The following is a 27,758-nucleotide window of genomic DNA, read 5'->3' on the forward strand; positions in this document are numbered from 1 at the left end:
GACCTTGTACTGTAACAGCAGGAGCTCTGTTCCAGTCTCTGTTCCAGCACACGAGAGTCTCATCTGCTTTTTGTCTTTCTGCTCAGTAACACTCATCAGTCATCCCCTGGGGGACATGCTCTGAAGCTGAACAGTAGCAGCAGCACTCCTGGCACCAAGCAGTGGGAGATGGGATCTCATCAGAGCAGCTGGTCAACCTCAGGTGATTCCGAAGTCAAAGATCCATCAGTCAGAATGTACTGAACTCTTGTCACATGAAATGATCTTCTGCAGGTGTCAAGTTCTGCATTGCAAATGGGATATGTCCTTTTAATGACATCCTCTGGTGAGAGGCTTTTGAAAGCCCTCTGGATTTTATGGTCCAAGTCCCTAAAATATAAGTACTTCCTCTTTTGAGTTAGAAAAGTGACTGTGAATATATTTTCATATGGAAAATTTGAATTGCCTCAATTAAGAATTGGAAAAAATAATTTCTGTTGCAGTTAGTGACACAATTGAAACGCAGCAGAGCCAACATTCCAGAAATACAGATGTAATTCAATACTGATATTCCCTCATTGGCAAATTCTGCTCTTTGCACTGCCCACTGATAAGATGATACACTTGAGCAGCTGATGTACACTAATATTTCTGCTCTCTAATAATGTACTGGCAAAAGGAAGCATAAATCTCTCTCTACAGCACATTATGAAATACTTCTCCAGTATTCTCTTATGTGCAGAAAGATAGTGGAATTGAAAAAAAAAGGGTATTAGAAGTTAAAAGGAAGATAAAACCATTTGATTTAGGCAAAGTACAGCTTAGTAATCTCCTTTGCTGTCAGGAAGTGGTGTAGGAATGCAGCAGCTTGCTCGTGGTTGTGAAGTGTTTTGCAGTCAGATTCTGGCTGCTGAGGTTCTGGCAGATGGGGATGTGGAGAGGTGGAGAGTTCTTGCTACTCCCAAGGGTGTTTCCTGTAGGTCAGCTGCAGGGCAGTTCTTGTGCAGCCCCTCGCAGAGCTCTGGTGTGTCACAAGGCCTTGCATCCAGGTTGGCCACAAAAGATTGGGAACATGGGGAATCCAAATCAAAGCAGGGTGGATGCAAAAAATGTTCTGAAACCACCCCAGTGATCTTATGAGGTCATTTATTTTCATATTGAGGTTTACATTGTTAATTTAAAAGCCCTTGATAAATGAGAACAAATTGCTTATTTATTACACTTACACAATCAAGCCAGTTTTGCTTTTACTAGCAACAAAGAATAGGAAGCTTTTCTTCAAGAGAAATCCAAAGCAGACTTTAAATTGCTTGGGTTTTGTTTCTTTTTGCTCTTATGTCATTTTGTGTTTGAATAACAGAGTTGAACAACGTGCAACAGCCCAGCTCAACTTTGCAGAGTCCATGTGATGTGTAACTCCTGTGCTATTTTGGCATGGGGAAACAAAAATCTCACCAGAAATGGAAAGAATAGAAAACCTCCCTTGTGGTTTAAACTGTCTCCTTGAGTTCTTAAGTGTCATTAAATTACAGCTAGTTCTGGCATATGGCATTTCAGATGGAGTTTGTTGCTTTCCCAAACCCACAGGGATAATGAATTGGAGGAAAGGGCTATAAATACTTTAAAGCTAATAGTTCTGCTGAGTTGCTTAGTTGCTTATTGACCAGTAAGGAATTGTGAGTTTTGAAAGCTTTGCAAAATGGATGAAGATGTGAAACCATTGTGACAAAACTAAATTACCAAATAGGAATCCTCATTTGTGTGAGCTTGAATTCTCCCCCCTTAACTCACAAGGAGTCCTGTTGGTAACAGTGGGGTAGTCATGGGAGAAGCTGCTGAAAAAGGCAAGCACTGAGCTGGCCAGTGTGTCCCAGGGCAGGATGAGGGGACAGTGGCTTTCCCTCCTTTCCCTTGTGTCAGGGCTTGTGTGCAGAGCATCCCTTCAAGGCTTCTTTTGCTTTTCCCAGTGCTTGCAGGCAGTGGGGGCCCACATTTCACAGGTAGATTTGCAGTTTAGTGCAGCTGTTTGCCCTCACCCAGCTGGGTTTAGATAATCACTTTGGACTGGTTCTGTGTAACAGTTTTATGAAGGCCAAATCTTGGCAGCACCTCTGTCCCGAGGTGTGTAGGGGGCTCAGGCTCCTGAGCTTTCTTGCAGCCACAGGAAATAGCTGCCTGGCCCATGGTGCTGGGGTATCACCAGCAGCTGATGATGTGAGGAGCTGTCTCTCCTCAAGAAGAGGATCAGAGGAAGGGATTAGGATGCCCTCACCTTTTCCCTTGCTCCCTTTCCAGGAAGCTCTGGCTGATGTGCAGTGGGAGTGTGTTGCCAAGGGTTTGGTTTGCTTGCCTTACTCTTGCAGCATTAAAGTGCACCAGTATCACTTTATGTATGTAATATTGCAGCTTCTAGAACCACTGGGAAACAAGCAATGAGATTTTCCTTTGCAACAAAGAGAAAAGAGAAGTTTGTCAGCAGAGACTGGTATCTGCTTTGGGTCCTAGCTATGTGTGCTTGTCTTGCTCTCTCACCTGCTGCATGTACACTTAAAAAAAGAAACTTTTGGGTTTTTTTACCCTCAGGGAATCCAGGACTGGCCAAGGCAGAGAATGTTTTGTCCCAGAACCATGTGCAGCTGCATCAGAAGCCTGAAAAAGTTTCTCATCCAGGCCAGATTGCAGTAGGTTCTTTTAAATCCTCTGGTATTTTTGATTTGTCCATTGTTTTCACTGAGGGGTCTGTCTGTGCAGACAGCTCTGTTTTGGTGTGTGGATTTGCTGTCACTCATGAGTCAGCCTGAGGGGTGTGTGAGGCTGGCTCAAGCTCAGTGCTCCCAGTCCAGGTCTGACTTGTGTCCAGCTCAGGTCCTCAGCAGAGTGTCCAGTTTTGGCTCAAGTCACTTCCCTGTGTGAGATGCTCACCTGTGATGGACCAACAGAACCAGATCAGCTTCCTAGTAAAGCTTTTTTTGGGGTGGAAGTGACCATAACTGTGTATGCTGGGACAGTAAAATACAGCAGGTGCCGTTTAACAATGGGTTCTTCAGCTGAGTTTTCTTTGCTCAGAGTCCAGGCTCCTTTGCCAAGGTGAAGGACAGTGCCAACTCCTTGTTAAAAGCAGCAGACTATTCCTCCTCAAGTGATGAAGGCAGCAGCAGCAGCAGCAGTGATGAAGATGACACAAACCACACAAGGTTGGCTTGATTATTATTATTATTATTATTATTATTATTATTATTATTATTATTATTATTATTATTATTATTAATGTTATTCTTGTTACACAATTCTAAATATCTAGGAAAAGCTGGCATGCCTAAATACTCCCCCTCCTTTGAAGTTACTATCACTCATTTGTGTCAGTTGTAATTAAGCAATTTAATTGCATTTTAATGAACTCCTGGGGGTAAATGTTTGCTCCATCAGATGTGCACAGGGTAATAATACATTTTGATGACTTGCTGCCCTGGGACAATGAGGAAATGTCTTGTTTTAACTGGATATACTGGGCAGTGCTTTTATAGGGATTAGTTCACATTGATGTACATTTTGATGGAATTTTTGAAAGAAAAAAGGAGAGGGAAACAAAACTGTAAAAACTGTATGCCTTCATGATAAATACAGGTTACAGTGGAGAAAACAAGGCAAACATGACCCTTGAGATCACATAGTCTCTTCACTCTGGGAGAAATAATTGCCACTGAAAAGTTGATTTCTTCACCAGGGCTGTTCATGAAAAGGAGAGAAGGTTTTGTAAAATGTGCTGTATTTTTAATACTGACATTCTGCATCTGCTGTGCTTTCCAGCTGACATCTTGTGGTCTTCTACCTGTCATGTAAAATGTGTATTCTGCTGAGAAATAGGGGAGCAAGAATAGCTTGCTACTCCAAGAGAAGGGAGTCAGGGGGTCAGGAACAGCAAACAGAAACATTTTTTAGCATTGGTGAATGAAATGTCTGATTTTCTTGCAAAGAGACTTCAGTTTAATTCAGCTTCTAGGATTTACTTTGAACTGCATCCCAGGGCCACAGAGCTCTCTGGGATGGGGCTCTTGCTCTTCTGACAGAATTACACATGCAGTTTTGTCAGGTGTCAGGCAGAGATGCCCAGATTTGGAGCAGAGTTGGCAGGTTATTGTGTTGGGCTGGTACCAGTCCTTTCCCCTGTGCTGCTCTGAAGAGGTAGAATTTTTGTGCCTGCATATGCTGCTCATTTGCATTTCTGAAGTTTATTTTCAAGGCTGAGATGAGGAAAAAGAATGTTAAAAATCTTGTGGCTTATTCAGTGCACCTGAAAGAGCTGACTTTTACTGTAATGCCTTTGTTTTCCTACTGATCCTCTTCTAAACCACCTTATTCTGATCTGTAAAAAGTTTCATTCACTCTAGGTCGTAGAATTCATCCTAGACCTCAGAAAGACTCTACATAAAAATATGGATTTGCCCTGTAGCAATGACTTTGCTGTGTAAGTGTCAGATTGCTGTGATCCTTGCATGCTGTATGATTTGAAGGAGTGGTATCACTGCCTTTGGAACTCTGCATTTGTTATTTGCATCTCCTCTGTGTCTGAGATCCACCCATCCTCTGGAGAGGTGCAGTTAGGATGCTCTTTGTCACATTTATCTTCCTGTGCACACAGCCACTGCAAGAGCCCCTGTAAAATCATTGCTGTAATCTTGATATTAACCAAGTCCCTTCACCTTGGCTGAACATCATTTCTATTAAAAGATACTTCAGGGAGTATATCCTGATTGCTGCCAAGTAAATAGCAAATAGGATAGTGATCTGACTGAAAGGAGCAGCCAGTGTTGAAACTGCATATTCTGGCTGAACTGAAGGGTTTGGGGGTATTTTGCTCTCTAAAGCATGTAGGATTTGAAGCCCCTTGCACTCTGGAGTGTTTCTGAGGGGCTCTGGCTGAGGCACCTTGGGCCAAGTTTTAGTGGGCTGCTGAAACCAACCTGTGATTTCCTGTTCTTGCCTGGGCTGTGGCACAGCACCTGATGTCCACACTCCAGCTTTCCTGGAGGTGCCCAGTAGGACTATACCTGGGACACCTGCAAGAGAAGGAGTTTACTATGCTTTTGGATGAATCCTGGTGACCACCTGAGAAGGCTCCTTTCTGAGCATGCTGAACTAAGGGCTGCTGTGTTTCACCAGTAAAGCAATTTCTGATCTTGTTTTTCTTTACAGTGAGATGAGCCAGACTTCTTCCTCACCCACTCCAGTTTTTTGTTTTAAGGGAAGAGTGTCAGTGTATAGCATCCAGTGTCTTACATCCTCGTTTAGAACATCTATTCCATTGATATTAATTTCTCCTACTTTATGGAGTGCTTCCTCCTCCAATGCCTGCAGTATGCCCCTAAAACACTGAGTATCCTGGGACTTATTTGTATAGTTCAGTTTCCTCTCTTTGCTCTTTGATTGCTGTTTCCTACCAGCATTTGGACAAGGTGGATGCAGGTGTGTGCTTGGCTAGGAATTACTTTCTCCCTCTCCTAAGTTGGAGGTTGACATTATTTAAGATCAGCTGCTGTTTGCTTCCCTAATAAGAACAGATCCTGGCATTCACCATTGATCCTAATCCACATCTTGTCATTCCTTTTAAGTTTAGTATGCAAATATTTACCCACTCACATAGAACGGGGAGACAATCCAAAACCAAAAAATAAACAACAAAAATGCCACAAAAGCTGTTACACACCCATCTTAAATCAGTAGGTTTCTCACCAAACCTTCTTTGTTATCACATGGAGCATCATTTAAAAGAAAAAAAAATACATTTCAGTCTGCTACCAGTTGGCACATAGTACTGTAGAACCCTTCACACTGGCTGAATCCAGACAGTTTTATAATTACTGGAAAGGAGGCAAAAATGTAATAGGCTTAAATGGATTGCAGTAAAAAAGATATGAGTATAAATAAATAAATGGCATAAATAAATCATTTGAGGTGGAAGTGTGCAGAAATGGGGCCAAGACATGTTTGAAGCAGTTCCACTTGGGTGAAAAAGTTTAAAATGCAAAGATACCTCAGGCAGTGCAGGAAGCAGTGATGTACTGGGAATTCACAACAGACACTTGCCTTATTCTCACTCTTGCTTTTGCTATCAGCTTTTGATCACTGTTGAGGACGGGATGCTGGGTTAGGGGGACTCTAGGCCCCAGCCAGTCCAGGGGCTCTTGCTTTCTTCTCTCTCTCTCTGTGCACTGGGCAACGCTTTCTGTGTTTCCTTTTAAGGTGAGGAGGTCCACGTTTCAGGGACTGATTCACAGGATGAAATTCCAGTGTAGCCTGTCCCAGCAGGCACTGGCAGAGAGGTCCCTGACAGCAGCACATGGCAGAGCAGCTGCTGCTCTCTCTGGAGAGCAGGGTGGCTCATAATTACACCCCACAGGGGAATGTGTGACAGGAGACAGAAGTTTTGAAGTAGGCACTTCCCAAATGACAGCTTGAGGGACTTGCCTGAGCTATGCAGTGTCTGAAAGATGATGGATGAAGTGCAGGGAGATGAAGGGATGCTCTCTGTCAAGGTGGGGAGAGCTTCCTGCTGTGTGTGAGTGGTCCTCAGGCACAAGCCCATTCAGGCAGATCCACAGACTAATCAGCTTGCTTTTGTACAAGAACCTTTGAGTGTAACTGTTGAATGTTAATTATGTTCACTTTTGAACATGGTTATGTGTAGTTTTTTTCCTTTTTTTTTTCCTTTTTTTCCCCCCCTGAAGTAGTTCTGTTCATTAATTGGAGTTTGTTACCAGGCAACTGCTAAGCGGCAGAATTGCAGATTTCTCAAGGACAAGGGTACCAGATGGAATTGAACTGAAACCCCAAAGCACCGTGGCAGAACAGAAGGTAATTTGGCCATTTGTAAGGGGGTGGGTACAGTGAGGGGGAGTCAGGTCATTATTGTGCATGATAAATGCCATATCCATTGCTTCTTGGGAGCATTCTCACTCTGAAGTCCTGCTCAGTCATTGCAAATTATAGCTATAAGCCTTGAAAAAAAAATGTGTAGTTTCAGGTTTTGTGCTTCCTGTAGAAATCCTTACATTTAGGTACAGAATTGCAGTTCTTTATTTGTCCTTCTTATTGACCTGTAGTAGTTTCTGATGTCAAGGTATTTTGTGAAGGCACTGGACAAAAAACACTGTTATTATTGTTGGTATGCATTGTTGCTTCTTTTAAAAAATCTTGACTCCTTTTTATTCCAGTTTAAAGTGAACTACCTCCTACTGCTTAAAATATTACCAGAACAGGGGAAAACCACTTTATCTCTCCCTACTGGCTTAGCAAAAATTCTTGTGTTCTCATATGTCATGTTGTGGTTCCTTCCAGCTGTAGTTTCTAGTAGAGGCTTCCAGTCATGTGGATTTTCCCCTGTGATAAATATCAGCTCAGAAAAGATGAAGAGAGACAAAGCAGAACAATGTTCTTTGTGGTTGAAAACAAGAAAAAAATTACAGTAATAAGACTTGTACTTGATGTCAGGGTCCTTTTTAGATACTACTGAGTGTATTCTCACTTCACAGATAGGGAAAATAAATCACTGTGAAACTGGTGTTTTCTCCAGAGCCGTGGCAGGGTAGAAAGAAAAAGGAGTTGTCTTTACCTCTGGTGTCTCTAAACTTCAGACCAGAGTGGTGACCCTCCTGCCTGGGGAGGGAGTTCCACTTGACTTTTGTCCCACCATCCTCAAGGAGAAAAGACTCTGCTTTGGTGAAAGAAATATAAATGGGGCATAAACCAGTATTTCTCTTGTGGCAAAACCAGTCCAGTGTTTCCACTTTCCCCTGATATCCAGGCTGCTTGAGGGAAGGGAGAGCATTGGGGTCTTTGAGGCCCACCCTGAGGATGAGGGAGGATGATAAAGAGTTGAAGTTATGTGTTTTGGTGGGTTTGGAGGAAAGAGTGTAGGAGGGAGAACAGGCAGATGCCTGACACCTCATAAATTTCTCCTCTGCCTTCTAGTCTTTTCCCCCCTTCTCGTGGAGCCTTCCCATCCCTTCCCCTGAACCCTTTTTCACCCACCAGCTACAGCCACCATGAGTCTCCACATCATCTCCAGCATTGCTTTCCTTGTCCCATCAGCCTGAGCAGCTTTGAAGTGGTTAGGGTGTACCAAACTGCCCAAGTGATTCAAATGGGGATTTGGTTTGGTTTTGTTCAGTTGAATGTGACTGAAAACTGAACTAAAAAGCCCCATACTGGCTTGGTTCCCCAATCTCAAGTACTGACTTGCATATTTTGGTTTCAGTTTTTACATCTAAATTAAAACATAAAATGTATTCCCAGAAACCCACCTCTGACTCCATAGTGTGCTGTCAGGGAAAGAGTTTGTGTGGTACCTCACAAAGTTCACAAGTATTTCCATGGGATGCTGTAAGGAGGTCTGCAGAACCAAATGTCACTATACTGCAAATGCTGATGCTGGGTCCTACTAAATGTCCTCTTTCTGGAGTAAGGTTTCCTAATTCAGTAAATGGAAAGTAGCAATAAAATTAATGGTGAAGGGCTTCAAACTAAATGCAGGTCTGGAACCAAGAAGTGCCTTCTGCTGTCTGCAGTATGCCAAGGTCAGGTCTGAAACTCGTTAGCAAATCATTTGACTTGGTATCTCTGAGGCTGAAGTTCCTTCTTTTTCTGTGCTTGAGGTAATGTAGATGAAGAATATTTGTGGAGTTCTTCAGGAGTAAACCCCAGATTTGTCATCTCAGATGTTTGCCATACACTTTGGTATTTAATTTTTGGTTTTAATCTTGCCGTAGGGTTTGTCTTTAAATGATGCATCAAGGGAGAGCACTCCTCTCCATGTGCTCATTATTTATCATCCTAATTAAGAGGAGTTGCAGAGTGCATTGGAAATAAACTAAATGTGGTGTTTATCTGTATGTTCTCATGCAGGATCAGATTTTAGGGAAACAAATTCCAAACACTCAAGAAGGCCTTTGGAGCATAAACAACCAGAACTATCTCCTGCCAGATCTCCTTCAGCAAAGCCAAATTACAGACTCCTCTGTGAACCCACCACAAGTGCCACTGACTTGCCAGGAACCTCAGAACAAACCTCTGACTAAGGTAAGAGATAAATTACAGATTGCCTGGATTGAGCTCCAGCCTTTTTAAGTTCCTCTATCCTGTCTCTTTTTACAATGAGTTTTTTCACTACATCTCTTCTTTCTTTTAAAAGTTTTATCTGGGAGGAAAATAAGAAATCTTGAGCTGCCTAACAAATTTCATTGTTCCACTTATGTCCCCCCATCTCCTTCTCTGCTCTCTTTCTTTCCTTGCTTTGTTTTTTCTCCCCTTTTGCACAAGCTAGAGGACTCACACCTTCTGCTCCTTGCCATGGCAGCATTCTGGTGTGCCTCTGCTCATTGTTCCTGGCTTTCTCCCACCCAAGCATCACATGAGGGAGCACAGGGCAGCCCCAGAGGGCTCTGACACTGCTGTGAGCATGGGGGGAGAGGGGTCACTTGAGGCAGGTAACAGCTCTGTCAGAGCACTACAGGGTGTGTGCCCTGAGCACTGCCCACCTGAGGCAGATCCTGTTTCTCATTGCAGAGCCCCTGTGCTGAAAGCCCACCTGCCAAGAGCAGCACATCCTCCACAACATCCTTCACATCATTCATAGATCCGAGACTGCTGCCAATCACCCCTCCCACCAGCCCAGTAGGACCTTCCTGCAGTTCTCGTGAGTATGCTTTGCCTTTGCATTAAAATGTTCCTCCTGGGTTGTTTCTTGGTTTTTTAGTGGTTTTTTTTGGTTTTTTTTTTTTGGCAAGGGCTTATTGCTTAGAAATGAAAACTCTGAGTAGTCTTCTGAAACTGGAACTTCACATTACTGTGAATTTTCATTTACTGCTTCAGCCCTTCTTTCAGATGTGGTTTGCTGTGCTCTGCTGCTGTGCTACCACCATGCTTTCTCAGGAATGCCTGAGGAATTTTCCAGATTTTTTTTTCTTTTGCTATACAAAGCTCTCAGGGTGTTCTCTCACCCCTCTGGGGTTTCTTTTGTTCTACCATGAACAAGGTGGTTCAGATATAAGCTGTAACCAAACACTCACATTTTCCACAACTATGTGTGTCTTTCATTCCAGCATCTAGTGCCAAACCCGAGCCTGTCAGGAGGGAAAATGCAAGGAAGGGCTCCGTTGTCAATGTCAATCCAACCAATATCCGCCCACAAAGTGACAGCCCAGAAATCCGTAAATACAAGAAGAAATTCAACTCTGAGGTCCTGTGTGCTGCTCTGTGGGGTAAGCTGGAGTCCTTGGGCAGGTGTGTGGAGGGAAGGCACAGCAGGAGTGGCTGGCAGTGTCTGCTAGGCAGATTTCACAGTTGTATTGCTGCTCTCCTGGCAGAGAGCGCTGGAGTGGATCCCTGAGCTGATACCTGTGTCACTTCCATGGCCCTGCCTTCCCAGGGATGAGATGGCAAACACATGAAATACAGCTGCAAAGGACTATGTGCATCAGAATGAGAAAAGGTTTTGATCAAGCACCAAGCTGAAACCATGCTCTTGGGAAAGCCAAAAGTTGCAAATGTTTCAGCAGCTTTTGTGGCTCATGAGACTCATCTGAGCTGCACACGGGTACAGCTGATCACAGAGCCCTGACCCAGGGGAAATAATCCCTGACCCAGGGGAAATAATCCAAACATGAAGCCTTTTGCTGTCACGTGTGTTAGGTATTCCAAGGATCCAAAGCAGGTCAGGTCTTTCCAAAGGCTTGTCTTGCTTAGTTGCTGCTGTCACTGCTTATTCTGTTATTATGGAACATCACTGAACCATTGTTTTAACTTACATGCTTTTTACAGGGTCAGCTTCACATGGTGGAAAACCAAGACACAGCAGTCAGGTCACTCTCAGCAGCTGTAGACCTTGTCCCAGTCATACATTACCCAAACTCTTGAGTTGTTTTAACTATCTTTCTGCTTCAAAAGAACGGATGTATTCTATAGGACTCACCCAGCCTTTTTCTCCTCGCTTTCTGAGCCTGGAATGGCAAGTAAATGAAGTAGATGGAATCTTATCCAAAGCAAATGTAGATTTCCAGTTTATAGCTTCACAGATTTTGCATAATGTGGGTTTGTAGGAATCCAAAATTTTAAATTTAGAATAGAGCTGTGTGGTAAGGTGTGTAATTAAATGTGCATTGAGGCTGAAGAGCACCTTGGAGCTCTTAGTTGGGTCTCCTGAGTCACTACTGTAATGGTGCTGGACTGGGATTTTTGCATTGGTCACAGGTACTTTCCAAGGTCACCTGAGAAGTTCAGGTTCACAGACTATTTTCCTTTTTATTTAAATCATCATTGACTTCAGCAGAGCTACTAATCCTTCAAGTTCCATAGGTATGCAGCTGTTCTTCTGAGTAAAAATTCTAATAGTGAGATCTTTTTTCTTCTGGGAAGTCATCCACAGAGCAACAGAGAAATTATCAGGTTCCATTAAGTGAGATTAAATAAAAATTGGTTCTCAAAACAATGAACACTCAGTGACCTCTGAATCATTAGGTGATTTATGCAGTATTTTTTTCATGTATCGACAGGGGTAAATTTATTGGTGGGAACTGAGAATGGATTGTGGCTGCTGGACAGAAGTGGGCAAGGAAGAGTTTATACGCTGATTACGAGGAGACGGTTCCAGCAAATGGATGTTCTGGAAGGACTCAATGTGCTAATTACTATATCAGGTTGGTTCAGTGGCTAAAAGTATCTGACCCACGTTGGGGTTGGAGGCAATTAAAAAGAAGAATTAGGTTATAAACTAGGTTGAGGAATTTCCTCTTTCAGGAAATCACAGGACAGTTATTCTTCTTAATAGGAAAACTGCTGAATTTTTAACATTTACACTCCCATTCCAGAGTGGCTTTGGGACAATTCATTGCCTGGTTAATGTTTAAAATGGTTTGTGGGAAGTACAGAGTGTTTCGTATTCCTAAAATGAGCTGATTCTCTGCAAGCTGTAGTTTGTAACTTTTCTGCTTTCTGTGATGGGTGAACATGTATCTAAGTGCAGTTCTATTAACATTATCATGATATAACCTCGTCCTGTGTTCAGCAAGAGGTATGAGCAGTAACATGAGAGGGATCTGTATTGTGAAAGCATCAATAAGATTAAGTGGAGGTTTTCAGTCTCTGCCAGGAAACAGTTTGGACTCTGGCCTTATTCCCCATGGCGGAGAGTGGCCTCAAGAGCTGCACAATACATACCGAGGTCAGAGGTGTGGGTCCAACAAGGAGTAGCAGCTCATCTCCAGACCAGACTGATCATGTTGGGCAGTGCCAACAGCTGTTTGTCCCATACTGCCAGGTCCAGTTGTTGCTGGGGCATGACATAGTCCTTCTCTTCAGAGTAATCTGTGGTCCCAGGGTGCTGTTGACCATAGGCTGCTTATGAATTAATACAACAAAAAGAGTGATTGAGATGAAGGATGACAAAATAATTCTCAAGTGCAAAGGCATCCGGAAGAAAAATAGCTACTTTGAAAGAAGGTTGACAGTTAATTGGAACTACATCAATAGCTTATTCAAAGTGGCCATTGCAGGACATGCCTGTGTTCCAGGATAAACAGTTAGTGTAATGGTTTCTGATAACACCTGTGTCTATAGAAACCTGTTCTTTGGCCCGAGGGAGGAATTTTAGTCAGCTGTGAAAATCTTGCATGAAGTTTGAGTCACAAGGGAAGTGCACATGTGCCCAGTGCCATAGAATTGCTCCTGTGCCAGTTCCCCCTGTGTGTCCCCATCACTCCTTTCATGCCCTTGCTGTGTTCTTTCACCTTGGCAAGGCACAAGGACCCGCTGTACTCAAGATCACAAAACTCTAGCTTTTTGTAAGTGGGGGAGAGTTTCTACTTCAGGGAGTTAAAGTGTTCTGTCTCCTCTTGTAAATCCCAGGGAAGAAGAATAAGTTGAGGGTGTATTACTTGTCATGGTTGAGAAATAAAATTTTGCGCAACGATCCCGAGGTGGAGAAGCGACAAGGCTGGGTGTCTGTGGGTGACCTGGAAGGCTGTGTGCACTACAAAGTCGGTAAGGATTTCCTGGTTTTTCCTCAGAGAGATGCATAATCATCCTCCTTTGGCATCTTGTGACAGCAGCTTTTTTCAGCTTTGTTTCAGGATTGTATTGGGTGAATATCTCATGAGTTCCTTCAAAACTCCCTGTTGTACATGGCAGGTGCCTTGCTCCCTATCATTTCAGCATCATCCCTTCTTGCAGCAGTTACCAGATGATGTTATGGCTGTTCTCTGTAATGGCTGGAAGGAGGGAGTGCCAGCCACGGTCTGTGCTCAGTCAGTGCTTCCATTTATCTGTAGTTACTTAAGGTTTTAATTGAACTGATGTTTTCCACCTTCTCAGCTTCCCTCCTGGCCCTAAGTAACTGCTAAGAAGTTGGACCTAGTTCAAGTCCTAGTGAATCATATTTGTAGGGTGACCTTACGCAGATCAGCTCATCCCTTTCTCTCATGAAAGACCCAAATATACCTTTGTTTAAAAACCCTGGAAATGGTACCATCTCACTTTTCTTGGGCTCTCAGGCAGCTTTCTTCAAGGTTAATGTGAGGATTGTGATAATTTCTGTCATTTAACTGTGGGGGTGGATATATGGTACGTTTTGCTTTGGTGAAGGATGGTGTGAAAGTGGCACTTTCTTCGAAGTCAAAGCCATGATACAGAGGAGTGCAGGAAATGTGAGGTGGCTGCTTCTCATTAATACCTTGCTTGACGGTTTTGCTTTTTGGCTTTAGAAGTGGCAGGGGTTAAACTCAAGGAAGAATATGAAACAGATGTGTGTTGTTACTTTAACTGTGATTACAGCTAAGCACCCACATATTCCGCTTCAGTTGCTCATCCTTGGGTTTGGTGCATTTTTAAAAAACACAACGACAAAATACTTATCCTAAAATTAGGCAAACATTTGGTTGGAGCTTCTGTGTTTACATATGACAAGCCACTCCTGTGTTTTTGACAGCACAGCTGCTGCTGTTTTTCTCTTGGAGAATCTTCTTGTATCTTGACCTTTGGTTGTACAGCTATTTTTCCAGGTAGAAAAGAAAGAAATTACTGTTCTGCATTTTTGTAGAGTTTGCTGAGTTTTCTTTTCTCTGCCTATGTGAGATAGAATCCTGTTTTCCATTGTGAAAACACAATGCACAAAGAAATCTTAATTTTCAATGCATGATTCTTCATTTATTCTCAATGGGCTCAGCATGACCTTAATTGTCTTGGAGAAATTGCTCATCTCTTAAATGCTTACTCATGTCAGAAAGATGGGAGTCCTTCACCCACACAGCACCTGGGGATTTAATCCACAGATGAGCAGTGACATGAAAATTTATCCTGCCAAGTCTGACAAAATTGTTCAACCAACAACTACCAGTCCTCCAACAGTGGCTGATTCATAACCAGTAGTGGTGGAGTATGTTCATACTTACAAAATCAAGAGGTTGGTTTGGCTGTAGGGTCAAGACCTTTTTCTCTGAATAGTGAGATTTTTTTTTTTTCATCACTATATGAAAAGGAATATATAAATGTTGGTAACAGTCATTTGGCTTTACTGAAAATAAATGAATTGTAGGTTTCCAGTCAAGGTATTGTCACTGGTGATATTAAACATTGATGTCCAGAATGCATTAGTCTCCCATGCTGGATAATGTCTACTGCTACAAGTCATCCATTGAAATTATTTCATGTGATGAGATGGTCTTTGATTTAAGCATCTGTCTGGTACCTAAGGAATTGTTCTTCTTGTATTACAGTAAGATATGAGAGAATCAAATTCCTTGTAATCGCTTTGAAAAACTCAGTGGAGGTTTATGCTTGGGCTCCAAAGCCTTATCACAAATTCATGGCTTTTAAGGTAAGTGAAACATCACTTTGGTTCAGATGTGTCACTGTCTCTCACTGTCTCTCATCTGTGCTCTGCTTTTGTTTTTGTTGTTTTGTATAACATTTATTCTAGCTAAAGATAAACTGAGTATTCTTTTAAAAAAAATGTAGTGCCTGTGATGTACTCTGGAGATGGCAAACATGAAACTGTCACAGTCATGAGTGTTAGATGTGAATAACTTGTTTCTCTCTACCCCAGCCAAACTCAGCAGGTGCTGTGCCAAAATGTGCATTTGAATTGACAAAGTTGATGTTGATTTCCCTCAAAAGGGGATGAAATTAAACACAGTGGTAGTCAGCCTACTTTTTGCCTAGTCCATTTCTAGAATCTTGATTTCTTTTTCAAACCACAAATGAATTATCCAACTGTCCATGCAACTCAGTGGATGATGGATACTTAGCTCCTTAAATGTAACCTACTGTTTTACCAAAATAGCTAACTTCTGTGTTTTGAGAATTCTTAGGATCCTAAATGTAGTTCTGCAAACCAACAGTTTTATTGTGCTACATACTGCATTTTTCTTTTTTCCAGTCCTTTACCTCACTTCATCACAAACCACTGTCAGTTGACCTGACTGTTGAAAATGGGCAAAGACTAAAGGTCATATATGGCTCAGTAGTGGGATTTCATGCCATTGATGTGGACTCTGGATCTGTGTATGACTTGTACCTTCCAACACACGTAAGAGAATCCAAAAACCTCCATTAATGCCTTTGTTCTTTGGGCTGTGTATTGATGATGATCAGGTTAAGAGTTGTGCTATTTTTCAAAAGAATGGTTAGTGGCAGCTAATGCAAACCACTTTTCACATAGTTTTATAACACTGAAGTCCTGTTTAAATGCTTTTATCACATTTAGAATATCAATTTTAGTGGTTTAATGTCAGAAAGCCTATTGTATGGACAGTACTATTTTTAATTGATTTATCCTGGAAATTTAGGACTTAAACAGTCAAAGACACAATAATATCTACATGAATTTAGGTGACTTTTACAATCTGCCACTGTGCAGACAGCAGAAACCAACTTCAGACTAAATAAATTTGCTGATCTTCTTGCCATTCAGTTGCCCATGAAACCACTCTGTAAATTCAGAAGAAGTTTTACATTTTCCTTGGGACTTTCTCATTAGATTGTCAGTAAGTTAGCATGATGTTGATTTCAGGGGTATGTGTACATCTTGCATTTTGTTTCTGTTTGAGGTGATGGAGAGCACTAAATTCCTGCTTCAGCTCAGATAAGAGCAAATTGCCCTGCAGAAGTTAATGGCTGGCATGGGGCTGTCCAATATGAAGTCTATGCTATGGTGTTAATATTTTTGGACTTCTGTTTGTTTGCCTATTTTTTAACTATTCTTTTCAAAGCTGTGAGTCCCAAAAGCCAGAGAATCTTGGGGGCTTAGGTTCAGCAAACTGGCAGGTTCCAGATTGGCTCCAATCTGATGGGAGGCCCTGCAGAGAAACTTCTGTGCACACTTGAACCCTCCCTGAAGTCAACAGTGCTCCACAAGGGCTGGGGGTGCCATGGCCTCTTTGCATCCCCAGACCATGTGTCCCAAAGTTATGCTTGGGAGGTCTGAAGAAATCTCATCCTAAATCTGCATGTTGCAGCCTGTGCTGTGAATCCATCTATTTTTAACTTTTCTCCACTCTCAGCCCCTCGTTTTCAACCCAAATGAAAACCCCACTCCTCCTGTCTAAGCCACTTGATCGCTCTGCTGCCCCTGCAAGCCACAGCCTCCACGTTCTGTCAGACCTGTGTTCCTGATGGACACAGTGTGTAACATTGGCTGTTAGATTTATAGGCTGCTCTTAATTGAAAAATGACTTCTAGCTGTTCTGTTGAATCACCTGCTAAAGGCTTGTACTGTTTATTTCTGTGTTGGTTTTTTAAGGTACTTAGTATTTGTCTTGTTAGAGGATTTATTTAATCTGGCAGTACCTTTGTTAACTAGTCAGCTATGATGAATTCCCATCAGTTCATAAATTGAAGCGTGGTACCCACGTGCCTTTCTGGAAGTGGGTTGCTGAGCAAGGTGAGCAGTGACTTGTCAAAAGGATCATTAGCATAATTGCCCAAGAGAAGAAAGGCAAAGAAAAAAGTGAACTTTCTTAGAGGCTTTACTTTTTCAACTGGCTGCAAATACAATTAGGTACCTGATGAGACAAATTTCCCAGGTGACTGCCCTGAGTATGTGGGGCACCTGAGACTGACTGCATTTGTGTGAGCTCTTCAGCCACAAGTTAGCATGGACTAAAAATATATTTTCCTTTCAGAGTCTTGGACCTGAAATAAATCAGCAGCTACAGCAGCTCTATCTTTTTTGATACTCTATTATTTCAAAAGAGCTAGAACCAGATACTTACCTCCAGGAGCTTTGTGGTGGCAATAGCCCAGACTGTAACAGGCTGACTTGAGATACTCTTGCTTTCTGGTAGCCTCTTTTCCTGGTTGCCCAGCTCTTTCTGCATCTCTTACCTGCTGCGGTCGCTCATGCGGGTCCCGAGGCGGCGCATTAAAATTGCTCTGCGGCTCTGGATCCCCGTTCTAGTGTTACGGATAGTTCTTGCGGAGGCACGGAGTCAAGTGGGTGGCCTGAGTGTATTCAGCTGGGCAAGTACAGCTTCAGTGCTTCTTTTACTGTTCGTTGTGCCCTTACAGTGTGCATAAATGTCTGTGCTTGAGGGGAAAAAAAAAAAAAGACCTGTGTGTGGCTGGCTTGTGAGAATGATGTAAAGCTCCAGTCATATGCTTCCTATAAAAATATTAATTGTGGTGGTTTGATTTACTATGTAACGTCCTGTTTTGAGTAGCGCTTTAAACAAGGAAGTGCTTTGTTACTGTTTTTTTAAGGCTGTCCTCTTTTTCTTTCCAAAATGCTTTCATAAAACGCCACCTTCATGGTTGTATACTTCACCTTTGGTTTTGTTTTTTTTTTACTTGGGATATGTTGGCTTCTGGGAGAGATTCGTGTGAGTGAAATGCACTGTTCCTGTGGCATGCAGAGGTGTGCCCAGCAGCCATCAAATGGGCAGCTATTTGCAGTGAAGGATCTGGGAAGGAAAGACAGAGGGAAAAGGTCCAGGAAACTTTTTACAGCAAGATAAATACAATTAAATTTGCAGGTTTTTGACTTGTGAGTGGGGAAAGGGAAATATCATGGAAAGTGAAAGCACTGATCTCCTGGAATGTGGAAGTTTCTGTCCTTCATCTTCTGAAAAAGTTGTGAATTCAAATTTATTTCACCTTTCTCCTATTTATATAATGCAAGTATTTTGTGAGGGACTAAGTAAATATTATTGTGTCTCAATGGCTCCATGGCTTCTTGAAACCAATTAACACTGGTAAATTTAGTGTGAACTATTGAACATTGATTTATTTGCAAACCTGCTGTCATATTCAAAGGGGGGAGAAGGAGAGAAAGTCTGTTTCAGAGGCTTACTAGAAAACTATACAGCCTCTGAGAACAGGCATTTCTTTCACTTTCCATGAGCCATGAGCTAGTTCTTTTTATTGCTCTGCCAAGCTAGTTAGATCGATGTCATCACTGAAATTGCAGTCTGTGTTCTGATATAAATCTCAGTAAAATCCGATTCCAGATCCAGGGGACGATCCGCCCCCATGCCATTATCATCCTCCCAAACACCAGTGGCATGGAGCTCCTGCTCACCTACGAAGATGAAGGCATCTACATTGATATATATGGGCATTTCACAAAGGAGACTGTTCTACAGTGGGGAGAAATGCCAGCATCTGTAGGTATGTATGAAAAATAGCTCTCTATTAAATATAAGATGCTGCTGCATGAAGCCTGACTTCTTTATGAGGTTTGTATCTCTGTGAAAATGGTTGTATGGCACATAAAGCAGCTTCTGAGCAAAGCAGATGTGTGAAAGAGTAAACAGATTTATGGGTGTTTGTGTTAACACAGCCAATGATTGCAATAGGGGCTTCCCATTTGGACACAGTCTGTATTCTTGTCACACTGTTTATTGCATCACACATTGACTATACAGACAGACTTCACTGAGGATGCAGCTTACCACCAGTTTCCACAGGGAGAATGATGTGAATTACAGAGGGGAAGAAGTGTTTTGGTTGTTCATAGCTCACAGCGTTTTATGTAGAAATTCACAGCTACTGAGGGGTCAGTTACTGAAGAGATCTGTAACTGCTGTCAAATGGCCCCTTCATTTTAGCACTTTAAATTCACAGGGCTGCCAGCCCAGGGTATTTGTGATAGATTCTTAATCTCCCCATGCTTGCAGTTGGCTGTGTAGGAGGAGATTCTGCTTGTACTGCAGCCAGGACAGCTGTTTGTTTCACCTTTCCCATAGGGCTTCAGGCTAACAGTGGGGAAAATGAAGCACAACATAGGCAGATTTTTGAGTTTATCACTTGCTAATTTCTGTCTCACTCCTGTTCTTGACTTTAAAACAAACATTCCAACAAAACAAGCCCAAGACAATTAGACTGCACAGAAACCTGTTATTAGCTTGGAGGAAACTGGATAGCACAGTGAAAAATCAAGGATGTTCACCTTTTTCCTTTCACTTCTACCTGAGTAGTTTTAGGGAAAGCCCATCTTTGGGATGTGGCACAAATCAAATCTGACTTCTGATTGAAATTATATTTCCACTAAAAATTAACCTAACCTATAAACAACAACTCAAACTTCAGATAAGGCCTCTGTTAACTGTTATTTTAATAATTTTACCCCTAACTCCTATTAATTTTCTTAATCCTTTGATATCCTTGGCTGCAGACAAAAACATTGTAAGAGAAGTGTGAATAACTGTTATTTGAATGGCCCAGCTTAGGGGCAACTTAACAGTTTCTTAAAAAATCCTGTTTTCCTGGAATTTCTATGCCCATTTCAAACCTCCTGAAGTCTGTATGAGCATATCTCAATTTTCACTCCCTGCTGCAGAGACAAAAGGGTCTTGTGTTACCCTCAGGGTGCTCTCTAGTCATCTTTTTCTCATTTCTTGATTTCTTTAAACAAGTATTTTGAAAGAAATGTTTGTAGTTGGTAAGAGTATTTTGATAGAAAAAAATAAAAAGTTTGTATTATAATCGATGGATTTAGGGCAGAGAATCTAAATATATCTTACTCATAGTCTGAAATTGGGACCTCTGTGACCAATCTGTTAATAAGAAATCAGAGAGAGGAAGCTCAAATCCCATGGGAAATTAAAAAACTGTAGAAGTATTCTATGTTTAATCTGAAAAATGTACACATATGTAGGGCTAAATATAAATATAGCTGTAATATTTTCTATGAAACAGGTTTCAAAAAGGTATTAAGAAACATCAGGTTAATAAGATTTGGGAGCACTCTTGCCTGTTTGTGTGAGTAATGAATTATTTATAGTATGTAGCCATGAAGGGTTGACACAAATCTGGATATTCCCAGAGGAACTAGTAAAAGTCTTTATTTCCTTTTCTCTGTACATTTTAGAAGCCTATTCTGTAGAGAAACAGACAGTGTAACCAAAAGGTGGTTAAATTACTGCCTCAATGCTCTACAACATACCAGCTGGAAGCATAGCATATTTTTATCTAAAGCTGCAGTGGAAAGTGGACTCAAAGTAACTGTTCCCAAGGTGCTCGTGGTATAGGAGCTATTGTTCCAAAATAAGACAACTTTGAGTATCTGCTCTCAGTTCATCTCAAATGAAACACCTCTAAGAGCTCCCACATGGGAGGACTATCATGACTCAGTACTGACCTCTGAATTGATAACCTGCTATCCTTCACATTAATCTCCATGTATAGATAAGTCATTATTACTGGACAACTGTGCAAATGGTATAATGAGGCCATTTTGTTTGCATGCTGTTTCACAGAAGAAATTTGGGAAAGAATTTTTTGATTCTGCTACAAAACTGAAATTTTTTGCTGCTTGTACTTAAACCTGCCATTGTCAGTTGCCAAGTTCTGGGTATATTGGGCAGACAGGAAAGCATCAGGGCTGAACTTGGTGTATCTGGTTTATTCAGTTCCTTTTTGAATACTGCCTGGAGGTCAGATCTCTTCAGAACACAGCAGAAGTGGCCCAGCACATGACCTAGAGGTTGCAGCAGACACTAATGAAGTGGTTCCTGGGAGCTGCAAGGAAGCTATCAAATTAAAATCTGCCAAAGGCACAGATACAGACACAGCATAGTGGCAGCTGGAGTGTAGATTTCATCTAGTGGAAAAGATCAGGAGACTTACTAGTTCTTTGTTGCTAGACCTATATGACCTATACTAAACAGAGTAGCCACAGAACAGTTTCATGCTGTTTATACACATGCACCTGCCTTACTTCCCACCCCCAGAACCACAGGCTGCCTCTGTCTCTATTGTGTTCAAAAGCAAACTTTGAAAAGGTTAATGTGATGTCAGTTGGTACAAAAAATAGCAAAAGTTTGAGTCTTGTATCATTTTGATGTTTTTCACTTTACGTGTGGTCTGGGCTTACTTTTCAAACACTGTAGACTGCATGGGTGCTGCCCTGGGCTCATGTTGCTGCTGCTGCACTGTTCAGAAGTGTTAATGACACTTTCTTCACAGCCTACAGCAATGGTGCCCTGTTGTACAACCTGAAACATAAAGAAAAGATTGTAAAATATATTCATTTCATGGCTTTGAGTTTTAGAAAATACTCCTCCTCTTTTGCCACTCACCCTTGGTTACTCACTGCTGCTTTGCTTTTAAAACAGGTTCATTTCTTCTTTACTCATGACTGGAATACTGGGAAAGAATTATCTTGCTCTCAGAACTAGTGGCAGGGAAGCCTTCAGTGTGCACAAAGAATAACTGAAAGTCTTCTGAACAGATTTAGGGGAAATTTATAGACTCTGAGGAAACTAAAATCACAACACTGTAACCAAACCATATGTGTTTCCGAGGAGGTATGATTTTATACATTTGTTCTAACAACAATTATAAAGCAAGGATTCCAAGTTAATGTTAAATCAACCCTGCTAGAAGTATATAAAGTCATGTGGGCATATTGCCTTTATTTTCTGCTGTCCTTCTCAAGCAGGATTGCAGGCTGTTGTTTCCAGTATCAGTCTGCACTGAAAGTTCAATTTTTAGATAAAAACCTAAATCAACATGGAAGGTTTTAAGAAGCAGACCTTGCTCACACTATAATGTAGGGCAGATATACACTGTCAAAGGAAGCTAAAAACCAGTCCAGTGCACACATTCCCTCTACATCATTTTAGAGCAACAGAATTCTCAGACTAATACAGTAACAGTTGATAGTTGAGCAAGAAGAACAATTTCTGAGCATTGACTACCAATAGAGCATAACTAATGTGATTTTACCTTGGAAGCCCATACAAGTACCAGTCAGAGGTCTTTCACTGAAACTGTGCCTAATTTGAAATCGGTGGTCTTAACTCCTTCATCACTATTCCAGTTTCTTATTGCCAGATTTAATGGGAGTATTGTACTAAGCTTCCACAGTGCTAGAATATATTCTTTTGGTTTTGGAAATATTGCATATAACCAGGCATGGGAAGACAACAAATTAATCATGCCATGGTCTCAGATTCTGAAGTATTCAGGTTTCAGACTAAGCTGAACTCCATAGTAAATACAAACTCTGCTTCCTACTAGAAACAGAGTACAGTGGGTACAAAGAAGACAGTCAAGACTTTTCTTGAATATGAACAGTTAAAGGATGAGAGGCAAAGATGGGCACAAGTTGCACCAAGATATTAGGAAGAAATGTTCAGCCTTGAAAGTAGTGATGCATTGCAGCAGGGTCTTGGAAAGGTTGTGAAATATCCACCCAATCATATCTGTACAAGGTCCTGAGTAACCTTGTCTATTTTGGCCCCACTTTGAGGGGGGACGGTGGTTAAGCAAGATGCCCTTCAGAGTTTTCCTCCAAGCTTTTGTGAGTTTAAGATATACAGTAGTAGTTAAGATTTATGTCTAGAGTTCAAAATAAGTCTAAGAGGACAAACTGAAATTTAGTTACTATTCCTAAGGCTTTTTTATGCAAACTTAATCAGATCCATAATTAACATAAATGAGGCAAGAATCAGTCTTTCAGCTGTTAAACAGTACCTCTTTTTTTTTTTTTTTTTTTTTTTTTTTTTTTTTTTTCTTTTTTTTTTTTTTTTGTCTTCTAGCTTACCTCCTTCAGTCCAATCAGGTCATGGGCTGGGGAGAAAAAGCAATTGAACTACGCTCTGTGGAAACAGGAAATCTGGAAGGAGTATTTATGCACAAGAAAGCACAGAAGCTAAAATTTCTATGTGAAAGAAATGACAAGGTACAGAGATGACTAGAGTGTGGTGACTTAGCAAAAATGAGTAACAGCTGACTATGATACACCAGTTAATTCTGGTAACTTTGTTACTGGTTATTTCCTACCTTGGTACAACTTCCCTCTTCAAAGCCAGTGTAGTCACTGGTCCCACAAAGCACCCATTATGGATATTCATTAGGGATGCTGCACACATTCCCACCCCCAGCTGTTAGAGCTCTCTATTCCACCCAGCCCTCACTGCTATCAGTGAAAACAAATGCAGGCATTGTGAACTGCACAGCACCACAGGTGTAGTGGGGAGGGTTAGTGAGTGAGCCCCAAAAATTCCCAGCTACAGGACTGCCTCTCCTGAACTACTGAAATTACATGAGTTAGAGCAGTCATCATGGGGTAAAAAACCCCAACACTCCTAATTGCAGACACCAGGGTATGGATAATGAGGTATGATTTCTTGCATATAGCAATTTTGGTAAATGTTCTCTGAAATCTGTTTAGTCCCACTGTCATATTTAGAAAACTGAAATCCTAAAACCTTAGATAATTATTTTTAAATGTTCTCCTATGTATTTTCAAATAGGGAGAGAAATACATTTTTAAAAATGCAGTTGTACCACTGCATATACAGTGGTATATACAGTTTCACTTTAAAAAGTTTCTCAGGGGATTAAAATTCAATTGTGATATATGTGTATCCTTGTATTTGGGACTGTGGCATTCTATCACCTTTCTTATATGAGTAAAAATATTTTCATAAATATAAACTGACAGTCGCATCTTTTTTTTTCTTCTTTTTTTTTCCCTTTCAAGGTGTTCTTTGCATCTGTACAGTCAGGAGGCAGCAGTCAAATATACTTTATGACTCTTGGTCAAAATGTACTATTCAACTGGTAAAGCACATCAAAATGAAGACAATGAAAAATTCCCTGTAGGTAGCAGTGTAAAATTCTCAGAGGTAATATACACAAATTTGTACTTCTTACCTACAAAAATGTTGTCATTATTGACTTATTAAAATTCATATTCTTTCAGTCTGGAAAGAATTCCATTTTCCTGTTGAAGTATTGCAAACATGTTTAGTTGTCTTTCAAAGTTTGTTGCAAACAAAGATTGTATTAGGAGACTTTAGTGAAGAATGTAGCCAATATAAGAAGCTCCTGTACTCTGAAAAATGGACAGTTACACTTTCACAGGTGATGTAATGTTGGTATCTTGAACTGAAGTCACTTTTTATGGACAGTGACAGCTGTAGGTAGATACAAAACCACAGTTGGAATCTATTTTGGTTTGGGCTCCTTTTGCAGTTTTAAGCAAGCTGTTACTGTCTTAACTTGAATGACTTGTCCAAGCCTTACAACAGGGAAGGAGTAAAAGGGTTTGTGGTGGGTCCCAGCCAGACCAGAATGCTTGAGGGATCCTCCTTGGACCTTGAGGGATCATCCCCTGTGCTGGGTGGACAGGTGTGTTTCAGTACAGAGTTGTAAAAATAGTTAATTCTGAACATGTGCCCCAGGTGGGAGATTTCTACCAATGCAGGGAGGGACAGACTTCGTGTTTCTCTCAGGGCTGGATGCCTGAGCCCATAGACACAGTTACTGTAGGATGTATTTGTAAAAACAGTTTAAATACTCTGTCAAAATCGTAGATACATAAAGCATTATGAAACAGAACCTGTAACTTTCATTCACAGCTGGGACCCACACTTATATGAATTGATTTAAAGGCACTACCCATGTATATAAAGAAGGGCACAAGAGCAGGCACTTTCTTTTCTTCCTTCTTGCTTTTTCACATGAAGTCTTTGTGTATTTGTATGTAAATATAATCTTTCCACAACAGATATTAAGATTAACAAATGTATTCTTAATATAGCTATGAAAATATCCAAAGAGTTAATCTATTATAAATAGAAAATATAAATAAGTCCAGGTGCTTTCTATGCTAATTATACCTAAATAAAGCTGCGTCTTCTAGTGTTATTGGTGCCAGTGTTTCTGCATAAACTCTGTTCTCAGGGGCTTATAAGTTGGCCATAAACCTATAGAGATATAATATATACATATATATATATATGTACACACTATATACAATCATATACTATGATTCAGTTTTAGGGTTTAATGTAATCCTTATGTAGCTGATTTTTGGATGTGCTTTGAAAATGTAGAGCATCAAATGTAATACAAAAGAGCTCATTCCAGACATGATACAGTAGGGATAATGCTGTGGGCAAAAGTGAAATCACTGGTTCCAGTGCTTGAAAATAGGTATTTTTACTTGAAATATTTGATACTGAAGAGTGCAGGAAAAGTGTGTTGGAATATCTCAGAAGTGTGTTTGTCTACCTCAAGGATGATGGTTCTGTGTTGGTAAGAGGCAGAAATAGAGCTGTTGGAGCTGGCAGCTGTGCTGTGTGTCAGTCTGGGTGCTGGCAGTGATGCTGTGACTGACAGGTGCTCAGAACCGTGTCCCTGTGCTGTCCCAGCAGGGAATCAAATTAGGGGCTAATCACCCTTCCCCCTGTTCCCTGGGCTGGCACCTCCCTGCTGCAGGCACGTCAGAGGGGCCTGCACTGTTGCTCTTATGTTTTTGGCTATCTGCAGGACTGCACTTTCCAAAGTTACTAACCTAGCACTTTTCACAGGCACTAGCTTATCTCAAAATCTATAGTGCTTTTTAATGAAGAATTTTCCTTTTAAATGTTTAACTAACAGAAAAATAAGCCTGAAGCCATACTAAACAAATACATTTAAATACTCAAAGTGGTTCTTAATGTATGTGAGTGATTAGCTTGTGCAGACTTGAAACCTGAATGGAAACTGCTTGAGCAGAGCTGTGTGACAACAGGAGCTCTGTTGTAGTAATGTTCCTGCCTGTTGCCAGGGCCAGGGCTGGGGCAAATGAGCAAAGCCTGGCTTGGCTCCCTGTGCTGCTGAAAATTTGGGCTTGTTGCATCGGACTTATAGAGTAAACAAACAACAGGGAAAAAAAAGCCACCAACAAAACCAAACAAGTCCAAATCTATAACAGAATCAGAGATAAAAGTTACAATTACTAGCAAAAATTAAGTTGGAGACAATCAATTTATAAGCAACTTGCTTTTGACTTAAAAGTCCAAGAGACTGTGAAGGAAGAGCAGCTTTCATTTTGCACACAATAGGTGTGCAAAACTTGCAGAGCTGCTCGTGCTGCAAGTAATCAGAGATCCAGGCTGCCCTGGAATATTTTGAAAGTGTGCTTATCTCAGCAGCCTCTGCACTACAGAGAATGCATGGGATTTGTCCCTCCCCTGTTCTGGTGTCAACAGGTAGGAGGCTGATATTTTCCTGATGCTAGGGACTAGTTAAAAAGAATTTAGCAAAGAACAGTGGGAATTTATAACAAGTCATATGAACAGATTAAGAAGCAAATGTGATCAAGCTTAAGTTTACTGTAGCATAAAATTACAATGACAATACGTTGACACACTGTGAAAAAGTTTATGCTAAAAGGGAAAAAACCCAACCAACCACAAGTTCAAGAGAGGGAATATGCACTATTACATTGGGATTATAATTCATTCTGTTTCCCTCTGTTAGCTTTCTTCTTTCTAGCTCCAATTCAAAGCAGTGAGTTGGATTTTCATCTTCTATTCACTGTAAAAAAAACATTAAAAACTTTCTATGTGTAATTATGGAAAGCATGAGGCACTTAGAGGTGAATGCTTTTGAAGGATTTAGAAGTGGTATTGCAAATAGCAACAGCAACTGAATGCAACAAGGAGAAACCTGTGGCATTGTCCCTCTATCAAGAGATAGTCAGAAAGGCTGAAGATGAGAAAGAGCTCAGAGATGTTGAGAAGAGTAACAGAAGAAAGAGGAAGTGACTGAAGAGGAGGGAAAAGCTGAAGAAAAGAAACACAAGTAGCCAAAGGTAAGGGAGTGGATGTCTGGCACAGCATATTGCTGTAGGAGGAATACAAAGGTTAAAAGATGTTAAGGAAAAGAAAGTAGCCAAAGAAATGGAAAGGTGTCTGAAATGACTGGGGGGCACTGAATGAGGGAGCATTTTGAATAACTGTTCAGCTCAAAGCAAAAGTACAAAGGACAGAAGAAAAAAATGTAAAAAACCAGTAACCAAGGTTACCCAGACATAATTTTAACTATGCAAAATGTATATCAAATTTGTAATTTCATTTTGTGAGGTGTTTCACTAGCTGTACCCTTTCACTAACTTTTAAAACCAAGGAGTATACTGCTTAATGTGTTTTCCTAGTGATGTCACTTTGACATGAAAAAATGCTACAGGGGCAGAATGTTAAGGATCCATGTCATCAACCCTTTGGTACATGCAGTCTCCTAATGACAGGTGGTGCTCATAATGTTGCATTTGCCACACAAGATTGTGCTGATGCTGCAGCAATGTAGAACTGTGTGTATGTGCCTGCTTTCATTTTAGGCATGGTGAACTCTCTTTTGCAGCCTGAAGCTTGGAACATGACTTCAAAACCTGGGAACCATGCAAGTTATGTACTGTATGCTATGTATTGTTCTCTAATGTGGAAATTGTACAATTGAAACAGTAATAAAAATACTCTGAAAAATCAAAACTAGTATCACACTTGTAATGATTCTGT

At 41.0% G+C, this 27,758-nt stretch overlaps 1 protein-coding gene across 1 annotated transcript in view; it reads left to right on the forward strand.

Annotated features, from left to right (window-relative positions):
* Positions 1–27,731, forward strand: part of LOC129125701 (mitogen-activated protein kinase kinase kinase kinase 4) — an 88,447-nt gene extending 60,716 nt beyond the window's left edge. The window contains exons 18-31 of the mRNA XM_054641274.2: positions 87–202; positions 2,563–2,660; positions 3,046–3,173; positions 6,738–6,831; positions 8,881–9,054; positions 9,541–9,670; positions 10,077–10,235; positions 11,526–11,669; positions 12,877–13,011; positions 14,742–14,842; positions 15,404–15,553; positions 18,471–18,630; positions 23,007–23,149; positions 23,954–27,731. Coding sequence (XP_054497249.2) covers positions 87–202; positions 2,563–2,660; positions 3,046–3,173; positions 6,738–6,831; positions 8,881–9,054; positions 9,541–9,670; positions 10,077–10,235; positions 11,526–11,669; positions 12,877–13,011; positions 14,742–14,842; positions 15,404–15,553; positions 18,471–18,630; positions 23,007–23,149; positions 23,954–24,037 — 1,816 coding nt within the window. The 3' untranslated portion in view covers positions 24,038–27,731. The remainder of the gene's footprint in view (positions 1–86; positions 203–2,562; positions 2,661–3,045; positions 3,174–6,737; positions 6,832–8,880; positions 9,055–9,540; positions 9,671–10,076; positions 10,236–11,525; positions 11,670–12,876; positions 13,012–14,741; positions 14,843–15,403; positions 15,554–18,470; positions 18,631–23,006; positions 23,150–23,953) is intronic.
* Positions 27,732–27,758: the final 27 nt, after the last annotated feature.

This window comes from Agelaius phoeniceus, chromosome 14 (assembly GCF_051311805.1).
Source record: "Agelaius phoeniceus isolate bAgePho1 chromosome 14, bAgePho1.hap1, whole genome shotgun sequence".
Lineage (NCBI taxonomy): Eukaryota > Metazoa > Chordata > Aves > Passeriformes > Icteridae > Agelaius > Agelaius phoeniceus.